General features: G+C 63.4%; 1 protein-coding gene across 7 annotated transcripts in view; it reads left to right on the top strand.

Annotated features, from left to right (window-relative positions):
* Positions 1-3,843: 3,843 nt before the first annotated feature.
* The window catches only part of CBFA2T3 (CBFA2/RUNX1 partner transcriptional co-repressor 3), a 28,736-nt gene continuing 7,430 nt past the window's right edge, over positions 3,844-25,149 (top strand). For 2 of the 7 annotated variants that reach the window (XM_053952435.1, XM_053952433.1), the window contains exons 1-5: positions 13,757-14,095; positions 21,040-21,186; positions 22,619-22,696; positions 24,052-24,293; positions 24,631-24,720. In XM_053952435.1, the coding sequence (XP_053808410.1) occupies positions 21,066-21,186; positions 22,619-22,696; positions 24,052-24,293; positions 24,631-24,720 (531 nt within the window). In that variant the 5' untranslated portion in view covers positions 13,757-14,095; positions 21,040-21,065. Of the gene's footprint in view, positions 4,060-12,047; positions 12,135-13,756; positions 14,096-21,039; positions 21,187-22,618; positions 22,697-24,051; positions 24,294-24,630; positions 24,721-25,149 lie in introns of those variants that run through there. The other 5 variants (XM_053952438.1, XM_053952440.1, XM_053952434.1 and 2 more) reach the window with 5 other exon arrangements.

Raw genomic sequence — 25,149 nt, 5'->3', positions numbered from 1 at the left:
AGCAGGGGTGGCAGCAGCAGGAGAGCAGCTCTGCAGCCCCGAGTGAACGCGGGGGACAGGGTGGGTGACACCAGGGAAACACCAGCACCCCCTGCCATATTTAACAACTCCTGAGTGTCAGGAGAGAGGGAAAAGCCCTGACCCCAAGCACACTGATCAACAGCCCGGGGCTGGGGCCATCAGGGCACCTCTTCCCTCCCTGTCTCTCCCTGGGCCCTGTGGCCCAGCTGAGCTGGGAGCTCGTGGTTGCTTTGATAAGAGGGGAAAGCTGTTGAATACAGAAATGTGGCTGTGGGAAGTGGAGCCAGCAGGGCCTTGCAGGCCCAGGGGAGGAGGAGGAGGAGGAGGATGTGCCTTCTTCTTCCAGTCTGGCCATTGCCCAGCCAGGGCTGAAACAGAGTATTGGGAGGGGTTTTTTTTGTTTTTTTTCTTTCCCTTGTCTTCCCCCCAGTCCCACTGTTCCAGTGCATGTACAGCCCCATCCCTGTCTCCTTCCTCATCTCTGTCCTCATCTCCGTATCTGACCCCATCCCTATCCCTGTCCTCATCCCCATCCCCATCTCTATCCCTGTCACTGCCCCCATCCCGATATCTGTCCTCATTCTCATCTCTGTCCCACCCCCAACCCCACCCCCCATCCCATCCCATCCCATCCCATCCCATCCCATCCCATCCCATCCCATCCCATCCCATCCCATCCCATCCCATCCCATTATCCCATCCCATCCCATTATCCCATCCCATTATCCCATCCCACCCCCGCCCCTCCCCAGAGCCCGGCGGGTGCCGGCAGAGCCCCGGGGATGCTCGGGGATGCTCGGGGATGCTCGGGGATGCTCGGGGCCGCTGTGCCCGGGGCACAGAGCCCAGCACCCCGTCAGGGCCCGGCTGCGCGTCCCCGCGGCTGCCGACGGCCGCTGCTCTCCCCTCTCCCCCTCCCCTCTCTCTCCCTTTCTGAAAATTGATAATTAACCTTTTGTCCGTGGGGCTGTTGTGTTTATTTGGCGCAGGCGGCTGCAGGGCGCTGATATGGAAATCGCAGCCGGCAGCCAGCTCCCGTCCCCCCGCAATCTGCAGCCGCGCACAGCCGCTGGGCAGAGATAAGCAGGTGCTTATTCACAGCCCCGCAGCTGCCGCCGAGGGCAGCCCTACCTGATCACTCCAATCTCAGTGAAAAACTACTTGAGGTTGGGCTCCCGCGATGGAGAGAGGCGATAGGGACGCGCCAGACAGCTCCCCCGGCTCCCGCTTCGCCTCCCCGCGCCGCCTGCCTCCCTCTGCCCGCGTCCTCTCCGCTCCCTCCATCTCCCTGCTCTGTCTTCCCTCTTATCTCCCTCTCCACATCCCTTTGATTTCTTTTTTTTCTTTTTTTTTTTTCCTTAAAGAATTTGTCTTTGTGTTCCCTGTGAACTCTCGGCAGCTCCCATCTCCCGGGCTTGGCCATCGCTCTCCTTCCCTCTCCCAGCTCCTGCTTTTTGCTCCTGCATCCCCATTTCCCTGGGCTGGAGGAGGCCGATTTAAGCCCCATCCCAAGGCCAGGCTGGGCCGTGCCCCTGTCCCAGCCCCTTTTGGGAGGTGATGGTCTCGGTTTGGCTCCGGCAGCTGCCGGTGATGTTTTGCTCACCGGTTGTTGCTGCCGCTTCCTTTTCCCCCTTGTTCCCCCACCCGTCGCTTTCAAATGGAGAGGGGAAGGCAGCGGGGCACTGCAGGCAGAGGGGCACACGAGCACGGGGCATTTCCAGCACTGGGGAAGCGTGCCGTGCCATCCTGTGCCGTGCCATGCCATCCAGTGCCGTGCCATCCAGTGCCGTGCCATGCCATGGCGTGTCCCGCCGAGCACAGGGCTGGCACAGCCCCGGTACGTGTGAAGGTGGCAACACCTGGACCGCCCCCCGGGGCTTTCTGACCTCGTCCCCCCGGGTCGCTGCGAGTGTGGGGGCGGTGGGAGCCCGTCCTGCTTCTCCTTGAGCAGGGGGAAGTTCCTGCTCGGCAGCGAGAGCCGCTCTGACTCAGAGAGAAAGCGGCCGGGAGCACCGGCGGGCTCCGGGAGCGTGGGCGGGAGGGGTCACCTGTGACGGGGCAGACCCCGGACCCAGGGGTTCCCCCGTGCCAGGGCGGGCCCTCCGCCCCCGGCGGTTCCTCTCCGTGTTAGGAGACCTCAGATGTTTCCCCTCGCCGAGCCAGACCCCGGCGGTTCCCCTCCCTCGCTGAGTCAGAACTCCGGATCCCGGGGGTTCCCCCCCTCTGCCAGGCCGGACCCCGGGACCCCGGGGGTTCCCTGCTCCCTGGGGCAGAGCTCGGGGGTCTCCCCCACGCTGGGGCATTCCCCGGCAGCCCGGCGTCTGCAGCTGCCCGGGCAGGTGCTCTCTGTTTCCTGGCGGAGAAAACCCTCCCGCCCGGGTGACACGGGGACACGGGGCCGCAGCTGCCTGGGATTTTCCTGGCCGGCCCTGAAACCCTCTTGTTTTGACTCGCTGCCCTGGGACACTCCCCAGAAGTTGCCACTCCGTGTCCTATGGCCAGCCTGGCCCTGGCCAAGGGGGAGCTTGGCAAAACCCCGAGCGATGACACAGCGCCCACCTGGGCTGGCCAGAAAGAAAAGGGGAAGAAGCCAGAGCCTGAAACACAGCTGGAAACCCTGCCAAAACCTCTGCCAGCCTTCAGTCCACACTCAGGCTGCTGTGCATGTGCTGGCGGGGCACGGGCATCTCCAGGGTGGGCAGAATGGAGCTGGGGTTGCAGGAGGTGGGGCTGGGGCTGTGCTGGGGACAGCTGTGACACCTCTCCCCAAACACACAGTCCTGGAAGGGTCAGGCTGTGCTTTGTAGCTTGTGGCCCTTTCCCCAGCACATCAGCCCCGTGCTGGGGATTCCCCTCATCTCCCTGCAGCACCCAGACCCTGCTCAACGTCCCCTGGGGCTCGGGGCTGCACCCAGAGGGCAGGGACCCTGCTGGTGACACCCCGCTTTGCCCCCACAGCACAGCACCCCCACACCTTCCACCCATCCCTTCCTGGCCCCCCCCCCCGAGCCCTGGGCGGGGGGCACGAAGCGGGGAGCCCCGGGTACCATCTGCAGGAGCCCAGGTGGCCGCCGAGACACGCCATCTGCTCAGCCACCTTCGGGGACCGTGCAGGCGCTGCTGTATTTTTAGGACACGTTTCCTCCCTCCCACCTGCAGCCCAGAGCCGCCTTTCGGGTTTCTAACAAGTTGTTTCTCTCTCACTGACAGCTCTTGGGGAGCCCAAACGCCGGCGCTGAGGGGCCTGGCCGGGGGTGCAGGGATGGGCTGCACAGGGGGGGTCACCCCAAGTGCTGAGAAGGTCGGGGCGATGCTGCAGCTGCAGATCAGGGCAGGAGCCGTGGGGAAACCTCATCCCATGGATGATCCCAGGCAAAGGGGCTGCAGCAAGTGGGGGTGAACCCCGTGTTTGTGCCAGGCTGCAAATGGACAACCACGTCATGCCTTGCCATGCTGGTTATGCTGTGGCCCTGTGCACGGGGCTCCCTGTGCCAAGGTGCACCAGGACAGCCGTGCCGTGCCAGTCCTGCCGTGCCCGTCCTGCCGTGCCACGCTGCACCGTGCCGGCCCCTCGCAGTGAGGAAGTGGGGCCGGCGCGAAGGGGAAGTTGTTGGAAAGTCAGACCGGAATGGCTGATAGGGAAGGCAGAGCTGGGCTTGGTCACAGATGGTTCCTGTTGGGGAAGGACACGGGCGCAGCTGCCCGGCCACCCCCACCCGCCGCATTATCACTGCCCGGCAGCTGTTCACCTTCCCCTCGCCATGGGACACGGCTCCGCTGCCACCGCGGCCCCGGCCGTCACATGAGCGGCCCTGGCGGCCGGGCAGGCGCCGAGCGGGAGCGGGCAGGACACCCCGCGCCCCTCCGGAGCTCGGCATCGCCAGCCCCAGCACAGCTCCTGCCCGCACGTGGGACAAGGCTGGCGGCACCAGGCTCGGCGGGGCTCGCAGACTTGGGGTGCTGCCACCATCCCCTCAGGACTCCTCGGAGCGGACAGGGACCCCTCTTGGGCCAGGGCACCACGCAGGAGCAGCCAAGGTGAGAGGCAGAGGCGGGAGGAAGGTGGCGGTGGCAGTGCCATGTGCCGTGGCACGGGTGGCTCACCCCGGTGCCAAATGCAGCCTTGGGCAGGCAGGTGCTCCCCGAGGGTGGCACGTGGCTGGCACCAGTCGGTGCATCTCCCCTGGGGACCTGCCAGAGGGAACAGGGAGCTGGGACACAGCCAAGCCCGTGGCAAAGGCACCATGGGGCTCCATGGGCTCAATGTCATGGGGACCCATTCGGAGCCTGCTCTGTGATTAAACCTTTCCATAACGAGTAATCAGCCCAGGGGATGTTTTATTTCCAGCATTTCAACCCTGTGTTTGCTGGGTGTTTGCTCATTCTGGGGTCAGCAGCTCACATCTGACCCCACGGGTGCTGCTGCTGATGGTTTGCAGTGCGGAGGCTCCGTGGGGATGGAGCATCCCACACCCCTGTGCTGGAGCATCCCCAGGCACCGAGGCCAAGGGGCTGTGGCAGCTCTGGGGGGCTCGGGGGCTCTGCTGGGCCCCTGCCCGGCGCGGGCAGGAAAGCGGAGCCGGCTGAGTCACCAGTGTGAACAATGCTGGCCCCGTGCCTCGCTTCCCCTCACTCCCCACCCCGCTGCCCCGGCACCGCGCTCCGGCCGCAGCCCCCTGCCCACCCCTGGCACCTGCCCATGGGTCAGGGACACAGCTGGGACAGCACAAGGGCAGGGCTTGGGTGCACCCTGGGTGCTTCACCTGTTGTGCAGGTCCACCAAGGGTGGGGGAGCCGCGCTGGGGTCCCTGTCCCCAGAGCTGGCACATGCCAGGCAGGGGCACGCTCCGATAAGGCGCCGGGATGAGGCGGCGCGGCCGCGGGGCTCGGCGGGCACCGCGCTCCGGAAGGCTGCAGCCAGGGAGCCGTGCAGATTGCTGCGGGCTCGCCGGGCTGCCCGTTAGGCTTTTGGCAGGAGAAATGTTTATTTTGTTGGCCAAATATCTCTGCATACTTCCTGATTTCCTTGCGGCCGGCGAGGCAGCGATAGGGCTGGCGAGGCCGTTGCCGGCCCCGCTCTCCGGCTTCGGCACCGAGAGCTGTTATCTCTGATGCACAGCGGGCAGGGAAGAGGTGGAGAAAGGGAAATGAAATACAACAGAGGTGGCACATTTTTTGCTCTTGATAACAAGCCCTGCTTTTAGCCTGGGAACTTGGAAACGATGCAGGTGGCCAGAGACAGCCGCAACGTCCTCTGCTGCCGTGGCGCATCTGGAGCTCGTAACAAATCCCAGACCTCATCCGTGGCTCCCCGTGGCATGGCCTGGCACGACACAGATCAGCACTGGCCTCCACAGAGCCAGAGCCCAAGGCTGGAGGATTTTGGCCCTGGGAAGGTTCTGAAAGCAGCCCCAGGGCTTGGATGTCCATCCAAGCTGCGTGCCGGAGTGAGGGCAGGCTCACACCACCTCCGGCTAGCTCCCATTGATTTTTGCAGGGATGCGAGGTGTTGGAAGCTCAATGCCTGCTAATTAAATTCCCATCATTATTGGGAACGATGCAGGCGGTGCAGCCTGTGGGATGGGGAGGGCCAGGAAGGAGCTGGTCCCCAAGGTTGGGGTGGGAGAAGGGGAATGTGAACCTGTTGTGAACCCAAGGGCAGCTCAGGGGATTTTGTTCAGCATCTCCCAGTGAATTCCTGCTGGCCAAGGATGAGGCTGGCTGGACTTACCACTGGGTGCTGCTCCCATGGAGGTGCCAGAAGCATCTCCATGCACCCCAAAACAGCTCCTGGAGTCAGGGCAGCACGTGGCCATCTTTGCTTTGCAGTTCAAACACTTCACGGGCTCTCCATGGAAAAGAAAAGCTGGAAACTTTGCCCCTGGCAGCCCTAAAACCTGGAAGCACTCAGGGAATGGTGCTGTATCCTAAAGTCTCCCGTTTTTTAAGGCAAGCCAGTGATTTTCTGGAGCCAGCAGTGCAGGGCAAGCGGGATGATAAGCAGTACGGGGTGGTTTCCCTTTGAACGCCACGAAGCAGGAACGAATCTGTCAGCAAGGAAAACAGGATTTTAATTTTTTTTTTCTTTTAATGGGAGATGCTCTTTTTTTTTTTTTTTTTTTTTTTTTCTTTTCTATGTGGAAGTTGTGAGAAAGCCACAAAGCCACTGGATCTGCTTCAGCAGCTGGTGGGACTGCTCCTTCCAGCCCGATGGCTGCAGGGTGGGTGAGCCCAAGTGTGGGGACCCCCAGGAGTGGTCACGGAGGGAAGCCAGGCACAAGCGAAGCCCCTTCCCTGGGAAAGGCTGGCGCAGGGCGCTTCCTGCCGAGCAGATGTCCCCGGGCGGATGCAGCTGCGGAGGGCGATAGCCGGCGGGCAGGCGAGCGTCTTCCCCGGCCGCTGGCTCCCCACCAGCCCCTTATCTCCCTGCTGCATTCCCCGATGGATTAACGTGCGGGAAAATCCAGCGCCAGGGCTCCTGCTGCAAGGCAAATGCCAAGGGAAGAGCGCCGGGGGCTGCAGCCCGGCTCCCGGTGCTCCATGCTGGCTCAGGGATGGATTTGGGCACTGAGATTTGGGCACTGAGATTTGGACACTGAGATTTGGACACTGAGATTTGGGCCACCACATCCATGCTCGCAGCCAGGGCGATGGGATGGGGCCATCCACGGTCACACCCAGCCCAGCAGCTCCCTGTCCCTGCAGGGATGCTCCAAGCAAATGGGGGTTGGAGACGCCCCAGCCGTGCAGGGCTTTGCGTCACTGCAGCTTGGGGACACTCGGCCACACGTTGTCACCAAGCTCTGCTTGTAGGGCACCGCTGGCAGTGCCACATCCGGCGGGGACTCAGAGAGGTACCCAGGGATGCTCTGCTCCCCGAGAGGGAACGGATAGAGATTGAGAAACCCAGACGGACAGACAGACCCGCTGGGGGTGACACAGGAAACCCGTGGCACGCCAGGGCTGAGCGCCGGCACGGCTCGGTGCCCTCGCCTGCAGACGCCGTCCCGTGAGAGCGGGCAGGGGCAGGACCCGGCACGGCACGGGGTGCCCGTGGGGGGACCGGGCTGAGCCACCAGCCTGGCCAGGGGCAAGGTGTGATAAAGCACCGTGGGCTTTTTTAAAAAGCCTGAGGCTTGTGAAGAGGGGATGCAGCCGGAATAGCAATCAGCTCGTCCCGGCACGCTGGGAAGCGCCGGGGCTGAGGCAGAGCTCCGGGAGAAGGGGGAGTGCATCAGCTGTGGGAGGCACGGGGACAGCACTGGGTCACCACCGATGGGTGGGCACCCACAAGCTGTGAAAAGCGTCCCCATCACCACGGTGGCTGCAGAGGCAAGAGGGGGGAATCCACGGGTGCCTTAGTGGCACCGTGAGCCCAGCAGCCACCGCGCTGCCCCTGCCTGTGTGCACGGCCCCGATAGCTGGCAGGGGTCATGTGCAGGGGCAGATATGGATGGCACATGGTGGTGACCATTTCCTGTGAGGTTTTGTTGCCAGTTGCCTTCATCTGCCCTCAGCGAGCGCTTTATCTCCTGTTGCCAAGGCCTCAGTGCTCCCCTTCTCCCCCAGGCTGTGCCTTGGGGTGTCCCTTCCCCTGGGACAGGTCCTTGGCACCCTCAAACCACTGCATGCAGCCTCTCCACGTGCACACCCAGCAGGGATGGAGGACACGACCCAGCTCCGTGAGCACGGGTGCTGGGTGATGGTGACACCCTCCCGTGGGACTGGGACCCCTGCGGGGTGGGCAGGCATGGATGGGCACTGGGCAGTGGGAGATGCCACCTCCCCACAACAAGGGGAGCACGGATCACCACAACGCGTGTGGCTCGTCCCCGCCCCGGGCTCGCCACGCCATCAATCACGCGCCAGCGTGACCGACACCGAGTCAGGACAGGAGTTTCCACCGTCTGCCACGGGTGGGAATGCACTGGGGCCCCATCCTGCCCCGGTTCCAGATTTGCCGGGGGAAGGATTGCCAGCCCGGGGCTGGGATGGATCCAGCCGGCTATCGGGCTCCGGCAGGCGCTTATCTCCGCTCCAGCCGTTAATTTCCCACCGCAGCGGAGCGGGGCCACCGGCTCTGCCGGGGCGGGGCTGCTCCCATCGCCTGTCCCCAGGCACCCAGGGAGCCCCAGCAGCACAGACCCCAGGGAGCTGAGGGATGGGGGAATGTTTTCCCGTAGGAATGCCAGATCCCCCTTTATCCCACCCATGGGACCCCGGCGTGTGGCCATAGAGCCCACAGCAGCCCATGGCTGGCAGCGGGTTTAGGGCAGGAAAGGGTTAACCCGGGGAAGTTTGCTCACTCTCAGCAATGATTTAAACCAGACAGAAAGGTTCTGTCATCCATCACGCTAACAGCCAGATCATTGTGTTTTAAAGTGTCTGTAATTGCAGCAATACAGAGACCGGGAGGAAGATAAAGGCTGGGAAGATGCAAATGCCGAGGGAAGCAGCAGCCCCTTGCACCCAGCAGGGAGAGATCTGGGGACAGCCGGGCGTGGGGGGGCCCAGGCCGCCCCCTGCGTGGCCGTGGCACGGGGTGGGCGATGGGGTGTCTCTGGTGTGGTGGGAGCATCCCCAAAACAGCACAAGGCTACAAACGCAGTGACAGGGACGGGTAGGGAAGGGTCTGAGTAAGTGCTGGACTCCAAACATTGTCTAAAAATTACGTTTATCTTCCTCATTATCACTGGATTAGTACAAAGTGGCTCTCTTTTCCCATTTCCTTCGGGATCCAGAGGATCCTAGGGATAGGGTACAAAGGAGGGTGGGAACTCGCCCAAAGCCTGCGAGGAGGTGGCCACGGCCATGGCCACGGGTGCCCCGGCTTTGTCCCAGCATCCCAGGCCACGTGCAAAGCCGCCGGCGGGGAATTATTAACATTCAGCCGAACCCCGCCGAATAAAGCGAGCTAACACAAATGTTTATTTTCACAGTAGTGAATTATGACTTCAATAGACCAAAATTACAGGCTGCGTGCGTGGAATGGGAACGCAGCAGCCCCTGCCACCCAAACGCCGCCGGGAGGTGGGGGGGGGGACGCGGTGGCTCTGTCCCCCTGCTGTCCTGCGGGGTGACGGTGCCACCTGCCCGTCCCGACAGTGCTTGAGGGGCTCCTGGGGCACGAGGTGCCAGGGCAGGGGGTGTTTGTTTCAGCTGCACCCCGAATTAAGGAGAGGTGGTGACAGTTCCCGGCAGGTCCCTGTGAGGTGCTCGCGGCAGGTCAGAGGGGACGGGTTTGGTCATTGCCAGGCTGGTGGCACGGCACCAGCTGGGCACTCTCAGGAGGGCTTTGTGGTGTGCTCCAGGGCTGCCCTTGGGTGTGTGACACAGGTGGCTGCGCTGAGAGCCTGGTCACCCCCATGGGCAGGTCCCTGCTCTCCCAGTGAGCGGCCTGATCCCGAAGGAGCCCTGTGCTGGCAGCCCAGAACTCTGGGAACACTCTTGGGCTGCCCCCCTCATGCTGGGGGTCCACAACACCTCGACCTGTGCTGGGAACCACGTGTCCAAGTGCCTGTGTCCCCAAGCACACGTGGTGCTGGCATTTGCATGTGCCAGCGGTGCCACCCATGCAAGGCCGGGTGCAGCTGTGCGGGGTGGATTTCCCTCTGGTGCTCCTGTGCCAGTGGGGCCATGGCACCTGTGGGGCTCCTGGGGAAAGATCCCCGTGGGAATGGGGGCAGCACGACCTGGAGAACCACAGCCCCCTAGGAGCCCCCTGGGAGCAAAAACTGGAAAACTGGAGCTGAGGCTGGGTCAGGGCTCTGCAGCACCTCCTGCCGTGACCCCATCAGAGCGGGGAGCTGGGCTGTGCAGTGACCATGCAGTGGTCATTTGGGGACCGTGTGGTGGCCCCACAGTGGCCAAATGATGGCCATTTAGTGGCCATCGAATGGTCACTCCGTGGCCTTGTGATGATCATTTACTACCTACAGAAAGGTCACTCCGTGGCCATGTGATTGGCATTTACTGGCCGTGTGATGGCCATTTACTGGCCAGGCAGTGGCCACACAGAGGCCATGCAATGACCATTTACTGGCCATGCAGTGGCCACACAGAGGCCATGCAATGACCATTTACTGGCCATGCAGTGGGCATACAGTGGCCATGCAATGACCATTTACTGGCCATGCAGTGGCCACACAGAGGCCATGCAATGACCATTTACTGGCCATGCAGTGGCCATGCAATGACCATTTACTGGCCATGCAGTGGGCATACAGTGGCCATGCAATGACCATTTACTGGCCATGCAGTGGCCACACAGAGGCCATGCAATGACCATTTGCTGGGCAGGCAGTGGGCACGCAGTGGCCATGCAGCACTTGTGCAGTGGCCGTGCCAGGGCCGTGCAGTGCCCACGCAGTGCCCACGCAGTGCCCATGCCTCTGGGCCACTCTCTGGCTGTCCAGTGGCCACGCAGCTGTTCTGTGGCACCCAACCCCGGCTGTGCAGCAGCCGTGCCGTGCCGGTGACTCCGCCTGGCAGAGCTGCCGCTCTCCCAATCCCTGGGAAGCGGGCGAGGATGAGTAATGCACCGGCACAGGGCAGTCGCAGAGGGAAGCAGCTGCCAGGCACAGCAATTACACACAGAGGCAGGGCTGGCTTCGCAGGGAAATTCGCGGGGAAACTCGCAGGGATTGTGCTCCCAGTGCACAGGAGCGGCAGCGTTGTGGTAGGACCTGGGGAGGGAAAACTTGAATGCTGTGCCCCAGCTGGCACAGGGGCACGCGGGAAGGGTGTGCCAGGCAGCCAGATGTGCACTGCTGCCCCGCAGCGCCGTCGGGGAGGGTCCCACCGGCATTCCCAGCACGCAGCTGCCCGTGGAGCCCCACCGAGGCCCAGCAGGGTGGGGGGCACTCCAAGGCCAGGCCGGGATGGGCATGTGGGACTCTGAGGGCTGTGCCTGTGGTCTTGTGGTTGCTTCAGTGCAACCCCAGCCCTTGGGCCCCTGGAGAGGGAAGCTGAGCAAGCACAGCTCCATCCCCCCGCAGCCCCCCAGCCCCTTACAGACACTCCCACCCTGCTCCACACCCTTGACTCTTCCCATGGCCCCAGACAAGTCCTGGCCCGTTCCCTTGCAGTCCCTCCACCTCCCCCAAAACAACTCCCAGCTCCTTGCAGCTCCCCAAAACGCATTACCCCGCCCCCCATGCAGCCCCCCACTCTCAGCTTTGCAACGCCCGATCTTTAGCATCCCCAACTATTTTTTTTTTTTTTGCAAACCCAAATCCCTGCAGCCTCCAAGCCCCGTACACCGCCCTGCACGGCCTTCCAGTCCCCATGGCGTCACCAGGTCCCGCTCACCCCCTGAAGCCCTGGGCAGCCCGGTGTCCCCGTGCAGACCGCCGGTGCCCCGCAGCCCCGTGTCCCACTCAGTCCCCCGGTGCCGAGCGGCCCCTCGGTTCCGTGCAGAATCCCTGGTGCCCCGTATCCCCGTCCATCCCAGCCCGTTCCCGTCCCGATGCCGCCCATTCCCTGTCCCCGTCCATCCCAGCCCGTTCCCGTCCCGATACCGCCCATTCCCTGTCCCCGTCCATCCCAGCCCGTTCCCCTCCCGGTCGCGCATCCCGGGGGTCCCGCTCCGGTGGCGGCGGCGGCGGCGGGGCGCCCCCTGGCGGGCGCGGCGCGCCCCGGTCTAAGGCAGCGGCGCGGGCGGGCCCCGCTCACTCCGGGCCGGGCGGGCGGCGCGGCGGCAGCGGCGGCGCGGCGGGGGCCCGGCCGGGCACGGAGCGCGGCCGCGGGGGCCCCACGGCCGCGGCGCGGCGCCGGGAGGATGCGCCGCCGGGCAGCGCGCAGGGGGTGAAGCGGCCCCGCGGATTTACCGCGGCTTCTCCGCCCTCCCCCGCTTCTCCGGTGCCCCCCCTCCGGGGGGAGGGGAAGCGCCCCGACCCCCGGAGCTGGCGGCGGGCGGCGGCCCCGGGCGCGGCGAGCGGCGGCGGGCAGGTGCCGGGGGCAGCCGCCGCCGCGGGGCCGCGCTCCGCCAGCGCCGGCCTTAAGCGGACCGGGGCCGCCGCCGCCGGGGGCCGCTGCCGGCTCTGCCCGTTCCTGCCGGCGCCGCCGGCCCCTGCCTTGGGACTTACCTCACGCCTCCGCCACACCTCAGGACGGTAAGTGCCGTCCGCCAACCGGGACCGGGACGGGGAGGCTGCCGGTGCCCGCGGAGGCTCCCGTGAAAGCGGGGCTCGGAATTCTCCAAGGGGGAGATGTTCGGGGGATGCTCTCGGTGCAGGGGGAATCGGAGGCTCCCGGTGCCCGGGGGAGCTCGTAGGGCAGAGGAGCCTGTGGGTACTACCGGTGTTCGGAGGATGCTCCCGGTGCCCGGGGAGACTCTCGTGGAAAAGGGGCTGGGAATGCTCCTGATGCTCGGGGGGTGCCCCCGGAGCGAAGGAGCCGGGGAGGCTCCCGGTGCCCGGGGGACGCTCCTGTTTGTGCAGGAGTCCGAGATGCTCTCGGTACCCGGGCGAGGCTCCCGGTGTCGGGGAAGCTGCGGGTGCGCAGGGCGGTAAGAGGCTCCTGGCGCCCGGGGAACGCTCCCGGTGCGCAGGGCAGTCGGAGCCTCCCGGTGTCCGGGGGATGCTCCCGGTGTCGGGGCAGCTGCCGGTGCGCAAGGGACGGTGACGCTCCGGTCCCCGCCACGGCGGCGGAGCGGGGCAGGGCGAGCGGGGGCACAACCGGGGCGAGCGGGCGCAGCGTTGGGAGCGGCTCCGCGGCGGAGGCAGCCCCGGAGCGGGATCGCCGCGCCCGTGGGCCCCGTTCCCACGCAGCGCGCTGCCGCGGGGGGCGGCGGAGCGCAGACCCCTCTTCCCTGCGCTGCCGGGCGCTTCCTGCTCTCCCCTCCGTGTCCCCGGCGCCGTTTCCCGAGCGCCGGGGCGGCGTGGGGCGGCACAGCGTCCCAGGGAACCCACGCGAGTTTGTGCCCACCCCCAGCAGACCCCCCCCCCCGGCTGTGGCTCCCGACTCGTGCCCAGCAGTCCAGCTCTTTGTCATCCCCGCATCGCTCCTCTCTGCCGCCAGCTCCGCATCCCACGCCGGCTGCTGTGGGCTTGGAGCTGGAGCCGTGTTGGGTGGCGAGGAGGAGCTGACCCACTCGGGAGAGTTTGCGGGAGGAATCCCGGGGCTGCTCTGGGAAGTTGCAGCTCCCTTCTCTGTGTTTTTTTGTGCGAGGACACGGGTCCGTGCTGGGGACACGGGAACGCTGGCAGAGTCCTGGCGCGTGCCAGGGGATGTGTGTTTGGATGCGGATTTGGGAAGGAAGGCTGGCTCGGGAGTCTCCAGCGCTGCCATTCATCACCGCCTGCTCTTGCTTTCCCTTTGGAATTGCGCTGAGCTGGGCAGCCCGGCTTTGCCAAGGGAATGCTGCCGGCGGAGCGATGGAGCGAGGCTGGCCCCGCGCTTCTCCGTGGCTCCTCCGCGACACTGAGCCGGAGCACAAGCAGCTCTTCCCGTCATTCCCTCGCCGCTGGATGGTGCCTTCGGATACCGCAGAGCGTTTCTCTAGTTAAACACACCTTTTCTTGGAATTATTTTTTTTCCCTCTATTAGCCAAGAAAAACTTTGCAACTTTCCTTCGCTGTCGGAGAGGAGCCACTGCCGCTGCTGCGTTTCATTTTGTTTTTTTAATTCGAGGTCACGTGTGCATTGACAGTGTCTTTGATTCCAAGCGATGGTCTCGTCTCCAGCTTAGGAAGAGCTTTTGAGCTCTTCCCTCTGTTGTTTTCTCTCTGTTCAGGAACAAAGAGATTTTTCTGCCTTTAATTAAAAGGAATATTAATTCCCTGCTCCTTTGTCGAGCGACTTGAAGACACTCTGCAACCATCCGTCTGCTCGGCGCCGCGGTGGGGTGAGCTCTGCCGTGTACAGGGCATGGAGAAATGGGGGAACCAGCCCGAAATCCCACGGCAAACACGGAGCAGCAGCCGGGGAGGATGCTGACAGCCACGGTCCTCGGGTGAGGAGCCCCATGGAGCTGAGCTGCCGCCTGGGGTGGGCTCTTGGATCCTCGGAGCTTTGTGAGGCAGGTCCCCGTGCTGAGAGTTTCCACACAGGGAGAGATTGCGTGGTTGGGGAGGTGAGTGGAGGTGAACTTGGCTGTGCCAAGGGGGTTTTCCCTGCCGGCTGCCTCCCATGCTGGCAGGTAAGGTTTTACCCGGGAGCAGACAGATGTTGGGTGTGTTTTGTTTGGAAAACGTGAGTGCACATGTTGGTTTGTAGAGGGGAAAAGCCAGGACACGGCGGGGGAGAGGCTGTTCTCCCGTGGCTCTGGGTGCTGCCGTGGGCTGGGTGCCGGGTTTGGGCAGTGGGGAGGCTTCCCGTGGCTGCAGGATTTGCCTCTTACATCGGGAACTTCCAGGCTGCAGGACAGAAAAATATTCTGGTGCTCAGCCCCCCTTCAGGGCTGGGCTGTGCAGGCAGGAGGGGGCTCTGGCAGGTCCCGTGGGGTACCTGGGGCTGGCAGGTCTCTGCCGACATCGCAGGAATTCTGCTTTGGAGCCATGGATGTTTGCATGCCTGGAAAACCCCTGGAGCTGAGGCTCCTGCGGTGTCCGGCGGTGCTGAGGAAATGGGGTCTGGCTCCGCTCGCTGCCGTAAATCCCTGCTGAAGTCTGGGGGCACTTTCGGCTCTGCCCGTGGTTGTGCGCGGTCCCCTGTCCTGCAGCCACCTCGGGAAGGTGTCTGCGTGCTGTGGGACCCCCGGGGAGGAGAGGCACCCCATAAATATTTTACCTCTTCGTGGGAGTCATTGGACTGGCAGCGAGTCAACCAGGAAGTGCAGGGCTGCCAGGGAGTGCTGGCAGCGGGGCAGGAGCTGGGTCCCTCCCGGGGGGGACACACAAATCCCCCCACACCAGCACTGACCCTCCTCAGCCCCCAGCCCGACCAGCAGGGTCACAGTGAGCACAAGGTTTGGGGCAGATCAGGGCCGGGTACTGTGAAAGGGGCTGGGAGGGACCAGGGACAGCCCATGGGTTAAGCCGGGCTTAATGGCTGCTGCTGGGGCCGGGGGATGCGGTCGGAGCTGCAGGTCGGGTGCTGCAGCCCGGCCTGGGCTTTCCAAGCTGGATCTCACGTGGGAGATGGATTTAGCTGCCCTGCAGGATGGGGACAACGGGAGTCCCCAAGCTGGGATCAATCCTTGCCAGCCAGGGGCAAGAACAGGCTGGTGGCACAAAGGGCACCCCCTGCCCGGGTGCCCTGGCCTTAGTGCCATTGCCCGGTTTGGGGTTATTTTTAGATTTCCTGAAGCTGTTTTCTGCCCACCCTCCCGCTGTGCTCAGGCTCCCCAGGGGGAACCCCACCTTGACAAACCCCCAGCTTTCCTTCGGAAGATGCTGACCGATGGTTCCAGAAAACATCCGAGGGATTTCCTGTTTATTTTGCAAAACTCTCATTAATATTTTTTTTTTCCTGTGTTCTTTGAATTCCATTTCACATGGGCAAAATCGCCTTGGAAATGGAGCCCGTGGTTCAAAAATAGACAAAGAGTCGGTGAGGCAGCAGCCGGGAGGCTGTGGGAGAGCACGGCCGCATCCGGCACCCCTCGGAGCCGCTACCAGCCTGGCGCCCGCGGGGCAGGGGCTGGCACGGGGTCCCTGGGGAGCCGGCGGCGCCTCGGCGTTCCCACGCTGCAGGGGCCTCGCCGGGAGCTCCGGCGCTGTGGAGGGGGAGCTTTCCCTTCTCCAGCCACTCTCTGCCTCCAGGATGCCCCGAGCCCGCTGCGTGTGCCGCTTGTCCCTGCTCCAGCCACCGGGGCCACCTTTGGGCATGAGCATCCCCGTGCCCACGGCCGCAGAAAGCCCCGGCTGGGGCGTGGGGCCGGTTTTGGGGTGCCCCTTTGGCAGTGCTCTGGGGGGTGGTGCAGCCCAGGCGTGGGTGTTTCCTGGGTGGGGGCAGCTCCGGCAGGGTCAGCCCCAGCCCTGCTCCTCTCCAGGTGTTCCGGGCTGCCCGCGGCACTGTTTACTCCTGGTGTTTAGCCAGGATATTTAATTTCCAGGAGTGTAAGGCAGCTGGGGAGCAGCAGGGTGTGTGCGTGCGTGCCCACCTCCCTGTGCCACCCCGGTGGGATGAATCCGACGGTGGCAGCGGGCACGACACTGCAGCAGATATTGTGCCCTGCTGGCCGACAGATCAGGGGGACCCCCCAAACTGCCCCTGTGTGTGGGGGACCCCTCCTCCCAGCCTGTCCCCCCGCCAGCAGCCACGTCGTCGCCAGCCGCTGTTGACTCACAGGCTCCGCTGTCGAGTCCCGGGGCTGAGGCCGAGATGCTTTTACAGGCAGGGCTGAAATGCACAAAATGTTCGACTTGTAAAATATGTAGCGTGAGAAAATAGCCTTTTCTGCTCTCCTCCTCCTCCTGCCGCCGCTCCCTGCCCCATCTGCTCGCTTGGAAAGCTTCCCGCAGCCGGGGGGGGGGGGGCGGCGGCGCCCGGGGTCCCTGGCCAGGGATGGCACCCACCCCGCGCAGCCGTGGGGCCACCCCTCGGGGCCACCAGGAGGGCTCCCGGGGGCAGCACGAGGATGCGCTCGGTCCATGAGGACGCTGCCTCCTCGCTCCTCTCGCCATCCCAAAGTTTCGCTCTCTCCCGTTTGGAGAAGGAGCGCGGGGCTGGCACCGGCAGTGCCAGCGGGGCTGCGCCGCCCGGCGCGGGGGGTGACGCAGGGGGCATCCCGTGGGGCTTGGGCTTTCCAAAACCTCTCCAGAGGGTCCCGGGAAATCCCCGTGCGAGGCGCCCCGGCAGCCCCGGGAGGGAGCCGCCACGCCGGAGCTGGCCACGAGCCACGGTTTTCACCTTAATCCATCATTATCTGGGCACATTTCGGATCCTTGCCAAGAGCAAGGTGGGAAGGGGGGGTGTAAGCATGCTTTCCCTATTCCCCTGCCATCCTTTTTGCTGCCTGTGTGTAATTAACAGAGTAATTAAAAACAGGATGAGTTAATTGGTATTCATTTATGTGGCAGATGTTTTTAATTGAGATACGAAACAATTTACCTGTTTACATAAACAATAGCAAATGAAGGCTTGTAAAACAGAGAGGGCAACTTTTTTTTTTTTTTTTTTGGCTTTTTTTTTGTTGTTGTTTCGAGGAAAAATCAAACCCATCCCCACCCCCACCCCCGGCCACGCCAGCTCGGGGCCAGCAGGAGCTGCTGGCACTGCCTTGGTGGCACCGAGCCAGCTGGTTTGGGTCCCTGGGTGCTTGGCTTTGGCTTGAAAACTGGGATTTTGGGGTTTGGGGTGCGTGGAGAGCCTGGCTGCGGGTGCTGCTGTCCCGTGTGGAGCTGTGCTGTCACTGCCACACCGCGGGAGGTGGAAGGGCACCGGGGGGCTTGGGACCTGCAGGGAGTTGTTGGCCTGGAGTTGCCCGTGGGGCATCTGCCAGCAGCGCTGGCACTGCAGGATGCGGGTGCTCAGAAAGCAAAGCCAACTGGGACGTACCTGAGCTGGGGAAATCTGCTCTGCCCTGGAATTGTGCTGGTGGGAGGCATCCCAGCTGGGCCAGCAGCACAGGAGCTGTCTCAGGATGCCCGTGGGGAAGGTGGGGATGGCCTGCAGGGGCTGCCCAGGACTGGAGCTGGCTGAATCTGGGTTCCTCTACAAATTGCGCAGAGAGTTTGATTAATTGGATTTACTTTTGACGGGCTTAATTTCTGCTGATGAGTGCTGGGTGTGGATTGCTCCCTGCTGGGCTGGCTCCCCAAAATGAGCACCTGTGACACCCCGGTGATGGATGGGCAGCATCCCTCCAGCATCATCATGGAATCGTGGAATGGTTTGAATTGAGAGGGGCCTTAAGGCTCACCTCATTGCCCTGCCATGGCAGGGACACCTTCCACCATCCCAGGCTGCTCCAAGCCCTGTCCAACCTGGCCTTGTACACTTCTATGGATCCAGGAGCAGCCACAGCTTCTCTGGGCAACCCGTGCCAGGGCCTCACCTCCCTCCCAGGGAAGGATTCCTTCCCAATATCCCACCTAAACCCACCTTCTGTCATTTCCCACAGCTGCACTCGTGCTTTCTCATGCTCCAAGTGCAGCTGGGGATGAACTCCAAGCTGCCTGTTGTCACCTTTGTCCCCTTTGTCACCATGGCCCCAGGGAGGGGGTCAGGATGGGAGCTGATGGTGCCGTGAGGTCCCACCAGCTCTGCCGGGCTGGTGCACGTGGCTGCCGCTGCTGCCCGGCCTCAGGCGCTGCACGCTTCCAAAGCTGCTCCAGCTGGGACAGCTCCGGCCCTGCCATCTTATCGGGGAGTTGTTCTTGGCCCCGCTGGCTGCGGCAGCTGAGGAGCAGGAATGCTTCCCTGCCTTTGTTTCGGAGGCAGCCTGGCTCGGGGAGACGTCGCCTCCAGCATCTGGATTTCATTTGTGGCCATTTGGAGAGCATGAAGGATGCTGGGCGCTGCATTCCCTTTAACCCCTTCTTCACCCGGGAAGCTTCGCCTGCAGGGAGCCGGGGCTTTCCAGGGGCCACATCCAGGGCAGCTCCGTGCCTGCTTCATCCCCATCCCTGGGGAAAGGAGAGCAGAGCAGCCGGCCCGGGCGCTCCGCACTCACCCCGGAGCTGGCACATCCCACTTGTTGCCCAGGAAGAGGCAGAGCCCCGGGGCTCGTGGTGGCTGGATGGGCTCCCTGGGGCTGTGGGAAAAGCAAACGCCGGGCTGGGATGGCCGCCAGCCCCATCCCTCCGGCACTGCTCCTGTCCCCCCGGCTCCAGGCTGCAGGACGCCGTGTGCCCGCTGGAATGCTTGGCCGTGTGACGGTGTCACCCCAGCAGGGACCCTGCCCCGGGGGTTAAACCCTGCCCTGTGACAAATGGGGGGCTCGGGGTCACACAGGGGTGTGCGGGGGTCCGGCATCCGCTGGCCCCGGGGGGCAGGGTGGGGAGCAGCCGCTCCCGCCAGCCCAGGAGAAAATACTAATCCTTTTATTTTTATATTATTACTTATTCATCTGGGCTGCACAGACCTAATGGAAACCAGATGGAGGAAAACAGACACGGCCCCGAGCGGCTGGGACAAATTACCCCAAAGAGAGAAAAAAATAGAGGGAAAAACAATTCCAGTGGAGTTGGAGTTGGAGTTGTGCTGAGGAATCGCTGTTTGGAGGGAATCACTGAGGGGAGGCTGCACTTTGCTCCCCAAAACCTCCTTTGCTCTCCTGGAGCTCATCCCATCCTGCAAAGGACCTGGGTTGGTGGCACAGACCTGGTTGGGTCCTCTGGGCATTCCAAGCTCTTTACCCCATTCCTGTGCCTGCCTGGCTGTATTTGGGTTGCAAAGACCTCGGAGAAAATTTAAAACTTAAAGGCAAAAAAGAAAATACAAGAAAAACCAGAACCAGGCCCCATTTCCCTGAGTGCTTGCTGAGCTTGATGGAAACTTTCCTGCTGATGGGAAGCTGTGGAAAAGCCATGTCGGTGCCAGGATGGATGTATCCATGTTTTCTCCTTGGTGTGGGAATGTGCACGGAGCCAGGGCAGCGAGGGGGACCGGAGCTGGGATGGGGATGCAGGCAGGGACCATTCCAGGGATGCAGGCAAGGATGCTGCCAGGGGCGTGACAAGGACAGGGGTGGTGCCAGGGATGCAGGCAAGGATCGTGTGGGATCCAGGTGCTGCAGCTGTGACCCTCACAGGGTCACACTCTGTGCACACTCAGGGTTCATCCTCTGCCCTCAGAGCTGGATCCTGCTCCGCTGAGTGACAGGGGAGGCCTGGAAGGCTGGAGAAGTTTTGCCCAGAGATGGACATTTCCATGAAAAGGAAAATAAAAGCTTTTCAAAGCAAACCATTTCTTCTGGCAGGCCCTGTAAGGAAGCTGAGGTTTTGGGGTGAGGGAAGCTGCGCGGTCTTGGGGTTTCTCCTGTGGCTGGGGAGAGAGAAGGGAGCGAGGAATGGGGAACTGCAGCATTCACATCCAGGTGTGTGCAGCATTCCAGTGTGCTGTGGACAGAGAGGGATATCCATGGTGCTGGAGCCTTCCAGAAGGATCCTGTGGGTGACCAGCTGAGATTTTGGCTCCTGCCACCATCTCCTGGCGCTCCATGAGCCGCTGGCTGTGGCACAACCCCGATAACATCTCCGGGGGATCAGACCCTGCTTTTACTCCGCCTGGCCAATGCGCTGTGGCCGGGTTCAATTCATCTCCCCGCAGTTATCCTGGATTAAGGATGAATATTGGATTAGTGATTATCAGCCAGGCCAGGTGGGAGCGTGCCAGGGCACAGGGGGGACCCCTTGGCCGTGGTGGCCGCTTCCATCTTTGGCCGGAGCCGGCGGCAGCGCGGGCACGGTGACAGATCCCCACAGCTGCCAGCACTTGTGGCCACCCGTCACGGCCAGCGTGGCAGGCGCGGGGCCCAGGCCCTGCCCCGGGGCCGTGCCTGCAGGGGATGGATGGTGTTCCCTCCTGGAATGCACTGCTGGCAGTTATTTGGGGTTGGGAGGGAGGCGGCGATGCCCGCTGGGGTGATGGTGATGGCCGGAGCTCCACGATCCCTGGATTGCAGGACCTGGCCTTGCAGGGCCACTTGGGTCTGGTGGATGTGTGGGTCCTGCTATTGTCACTGCCACTAAACACTGGCTGTAACGATGCCACAGTCTCTGCCAGGGGCTGTGCCAGCCCTGGGTGATGCTGCCAGGGATGGTGAGGGGTCAGCAGGAATTCCCAGGATGTGTCAGGAGGGTGCTGTGCTGTGACAGCAGTGATGTGACACAGGCTGGGGCAGGGTTGGCACGGCAGGGGCAGAGCGGTGCCAGCACCCTGTGTCCCTGCACAGGGCACTGTCCCCACCTCTGTGCAGATGAACAGCAGGTCCATCACCCTCCCCAGCACCCTGTGGCACACAGAACACTGGGCACTGTCCCTGTTACCCGAGTTCTACAATGGCACTGGCGATGCCCGGGCCAGCCCAAGGTCCCCAGGTGTCCCCTCTGCCCCTGAGCCCCGTTTGCCAGGGAATCACTGCCCTGCCTGGCACACCCCCGCTCACCACCCCGTGCCCTCTTCCCGCAGATAACGCGGAGACTCCGGCCGCCGCCATGCCCGACTCGCCGGCCGACGTGAAGACGCAGGCCCGCTCCACGCCGCCCAGCATGCCCCCGCCGCCGCCCGCCGCCTCGCAGGGAGCCACGCGCCACCCCTCCTTCACGCCCAGCACCAGTGAGTACCGCTGGGCACGGGCTGCCAGCCCGGGGCTGTGCCCTCAGCTCCGCCTCGCGTGGGCACCCGGGGCCAGCAGCGCGCACAGAGCCCGGCGCGGTGCTGCCGGTGACATGGGGTGACATTACCTGCCCTCGGGCTGGAGGCTCTCCTTGGGTGCACGTTGCCAAGCCGTGGTTCCTGCAGGGAGCACCGTGGCGCTGCCCGTGGCCAGCAGTGCCCTGTGAGGTCCCTGGGGACAGGGACATCCTGCTCTTCTGCCAGCCCGTCACCAAGTGCTGGCACAGGGCAGCGCGTGGTTGGAGGGTGGTGGGGCTTGGGGGAGTTCCTGTGGATCAGAGATGGCCCTGTGGTGGGTCCCATGCATGTGGGGACACATCTGCCACTCTGCACGTGGCACCCAGTGGTGGCCAGCCACAGTGGCTGGGACCTCCTCGCCCTGCCCAGGCTATGGCGTGGTGGCATCAGGGGACTCCAGGTGGGAGTTTCAGTCTCTGTAGTTGGACTGGGGACAGCCACCCAGCGCGGTGGTGGCACCAGAGGCGCGTGGGCTCATGGCACACCCGCAGGGATCTGTCACTGTGCTGGTGCCACCGTCCTGGCACGTGGATGGACAAGGCACATGCAGTGCAGGATCCAGGCAGGCAGGGGACAAGGCTGGCCCCCTGGCAGCAGTGGCAGTGGCCACTGCCAGCAGCTGCTCCGGTCCTGCTGAGACTTTTCCTGGGCACGCGCATGCGCAAGGGTTTTGCTCGTAGCTGTTTCTTGCTCAGAAGAACCCCAGTGGGGAAGAAAACACCACAAAACAACCCCCGAGATCCATCCCCTGACACCTGCAGCCCCCCAGCAGCGCTTATGGACGCTAGAAATCAGCTCATGCTCGGCTGTGCTTGGAGGGGCTTTGGGTGTCAATCCCAGCCCCGTGCTGATGTGGCAGCCCAGCTGTGGCTGGGTCTGGGATGAAGCACCGGGGTGCAGGTGGCCTCTGCACCACTGCTCAGCACAGAGAGGGGTTTGGGACACGGGGCTGGGGGTGCAGGCAGCCTCTCTGCCACGGCTCAGCACGGAGCAGGATTCAGGATACAGGACCAGAGGTGCAGGCGGCCTCTCCTTCCCAGCTCAGCATGGAGCAGGGTTTGAGACACAAGGCTGGGGGCATGGAACAGCTTGGCATGGACACCATGGCATTTCGGTTGTTTTTGGCTTTGAGGGACCTCATTGGGTCCCTAAACTGTCAGGACTTTATTGGGCAGCCAAGCATCCATCCCCTGACCCCTCCCTGTGGCTGCAGTGGGACGCAGGGACCCGGCTCCCCGGTGGGTCTGGCGGCTTTGCCCATGGCACACGTGCCCGTGGTGAGGAGCATCCCGTGCAGGGCTGGAGAGCTGCCCCCTCTGCTCTCTCATCATAGCGTGTTTTATTTTGCTTGCAGATCGAGACGCTGGCCCTCCGACGTTTCTGCCTCGCGGCCGTTTTCATGGTTGCTTGAAATGGTCGATGGTCTGTCTTTGTAAGTAAAATGAAACACCCGCTCTCATGAGAGACCCGAGCGCAGCCGCAGCCCCGGGGGTGCTCCCCGTCGCCAGCCCCTCGCCCTGCCCCGGCGGGTCACGGGGACGGGAACCCCAGCCCCATCCCGGCCCGGGGACACGTGTGCTGTCCAACTTAGGGGCGCACCTGTCGCGGGAATAAAAGCAGTTGTGGCCGCCGGGTTATTTTTGGCACCTCTTCAGCGGGCGGCGGGCGCTGCCCGGCCGGAGAGAGAGCGGGACCCCCCAGAGCAGGCAGGGCTGGCAGGGCAGCACGGCACCCCCAGGTCAGTGAGAGCCCAGCGGGGACAGGCGCGTGCGTGCCGGGGGCCGCGGGGCGACGCGCCGTCGGGACGTGGGTGACACATTTTGTCACCCGTGCTGGCTGGGACACGGGTGATGCGTGTTGTCACCCTAGCCATTGGGACATGGGTGACACGTTTTGTCACCCGTGCTGGCTGGGACACGGGTGATGCGTGTTGTCACCCTAGCCATTGGGACATGGGTGACACGTTTTGTCACCCGTGATGGCTGGGACACGGGTGATGCATGTTGTTGCCTGCGCCGTCGGGACGTGGGTGACACATGTTGTCATCCGTGCTGGCCAGGACATGCGTGATGTGTGTTGTCACCCTAGCCATTGGGACATGGGTGACACATGTTGTCACCTGTGCTGGCTGGGACATGGGTGATGCATGTTGTCACCCATGCCACTGGGACATGGGTGACACGTTTTGTCACCCGTGCTGGCTGGGACATGGGTGATGCATGTTGTCACCCACGCCATTGGGACATGGGTGATGCGTGTTGTCACCCGTGCTGGCTGGGAAAAGGCCCCTGTGGGGCTGGTGCAGGAGAGAGTGGTCTGCCACTCTGATGGTTGATACCCCAAAATATCCCCCCTAGGTCTGCTGGTGTGCGGTGTTCAGGCAGCTCCTGTCTTTCCTGACCGGGCAGTGGGGACAGAGGTGGCAGGGTTCTGCAAGCCAGGCTGGGCTCCATGGGAAATGGCTCATGGGCTCTCTCTGGGAGTGCTGAGCAGCTCCCCGAGGGGCAGGATGGAGCCCCTCCCCTCGGCTGCTTTGGCTGTTGAGGAGCTGGATCGGGCCCTTGCTGCACTGGGGCATGCTCTGCATCCCCTCCTTCCCCACAGCCCCCACAGCACTGGGACCAGTCCAGGATGCAGCCCCAGGGATTCACCAGCATCCTGAAACCTTCCAGGGGCTGCCAGCCCCACATTACTCAGCAGGACACTCTGGTCCTACCATCCCAGCCTTGTCCCCGTGGTGCCAGGGCACGGCCACCCGCTCTGACCTCCCATTCCCTGTCTCCCCAGTGATGAACGGGAGCAGCCACTCGCCAACCGCCATCAACGGGGCTCCGTCCACCCCCAACGGGTTCAGCAACGGGCCGGCCACCTCTTCCAGCGCCTCCCTGTCCACCCACCAGCTCCCTCCGGCCTGTGGGGCCCGCCAGCTCTCCAAGCTCAAGCGCTTCCTCACCACCCTGCAGCAGTTCGGGAACGACATCTCCCCCGAGATCGGGGAGCGGGTGCGCACCCTCGTCCTGGGGCTCGTGGTACGTCCGTGGGCTCAGCCACGGGGACCCCGCCATCTGAGGATCCTGGGTTTTCTTTTGGGGATGGAGATGCTGCTAAAAGGGAAAGGGTGGCCTAGATTGATCTAAATCCTGGAGGAGAGGGGGTTGTTTCCCCAGCGTCTCCTGGGAGCTGCACAGACAGTGCAGGGTTGGTCCTGGCTGCTGGCGTTGCCAGTGAAGCCTTGAGCATGGTTTTCCCTTGAGTGTGGTTTCCCTGTGAGCCTGGCAGAGGAGCAGGAATGGGGGAGGAACAGCCAAGTGTCCCCAGGGGTGCGGGGGCTGTGCCAGGGGTGCTGAGCCCGGGCTGTCCCCACAGAACTCCACCCTCACCATCGAGGAGTTTCACGCCAAGCTCCAAGAGGCCACCAACTTCCCGCTGCGACCCTTCGTCATCCCCTTCCTCAAGGTGGGTCTCCAGCCTGGGCAGGGCAGGATTTGTGGCAGCATTTCAGCACAGGGGATTTGGGGATGGCTTTGGGGCTGGCAGCTGCCTGTGGGTCTGCCCGTGCCCCCCCAAGACACACGTGTGCCCCCACACGTGTGAGTCACACAGGGCCAGGGCTGGTTGCAATAAAGCGAGGGGTCAGCCCAGCTGGTTGCCATTTGCAATTCATTAAAAATCCCCCCCCTTTTTTTTTTTATTTTCCTTTTAATTTCGTGCTGACTCTGCAGTGTCACCCCGCTCCAGAGGAATTTGCCCAGCGCTGGCACGCCTGGCAGCACCGGCACTGCCAGCAGATGTTTGAGCCCAGTGTCCCCTGTCCTTTATTAGTGAAGGAATAATTAAAAAGTGCAAAAATAGCCCCTTTTCCACCTCTGCATGCCAGCCCAGAGC

The sequence above is a fragment of the Vidua chalybeata genome, chromosome 11, assembly GCF_026979565.1.
Source record: "Vidua chalybeata isolate OUT-0048 chromosome 11, bVidCha1 merged haplotype, whole genome shotgun sequence".
Lineage (NCBI taxonomy): Eukaryota > Metazoa > Chordata > Aves > Passeriformes > Viduidae > Vidua > Vidua chalybeata.
This window is presented reverse-complemented; position numbering and strand designations above follow the sequence as displayed.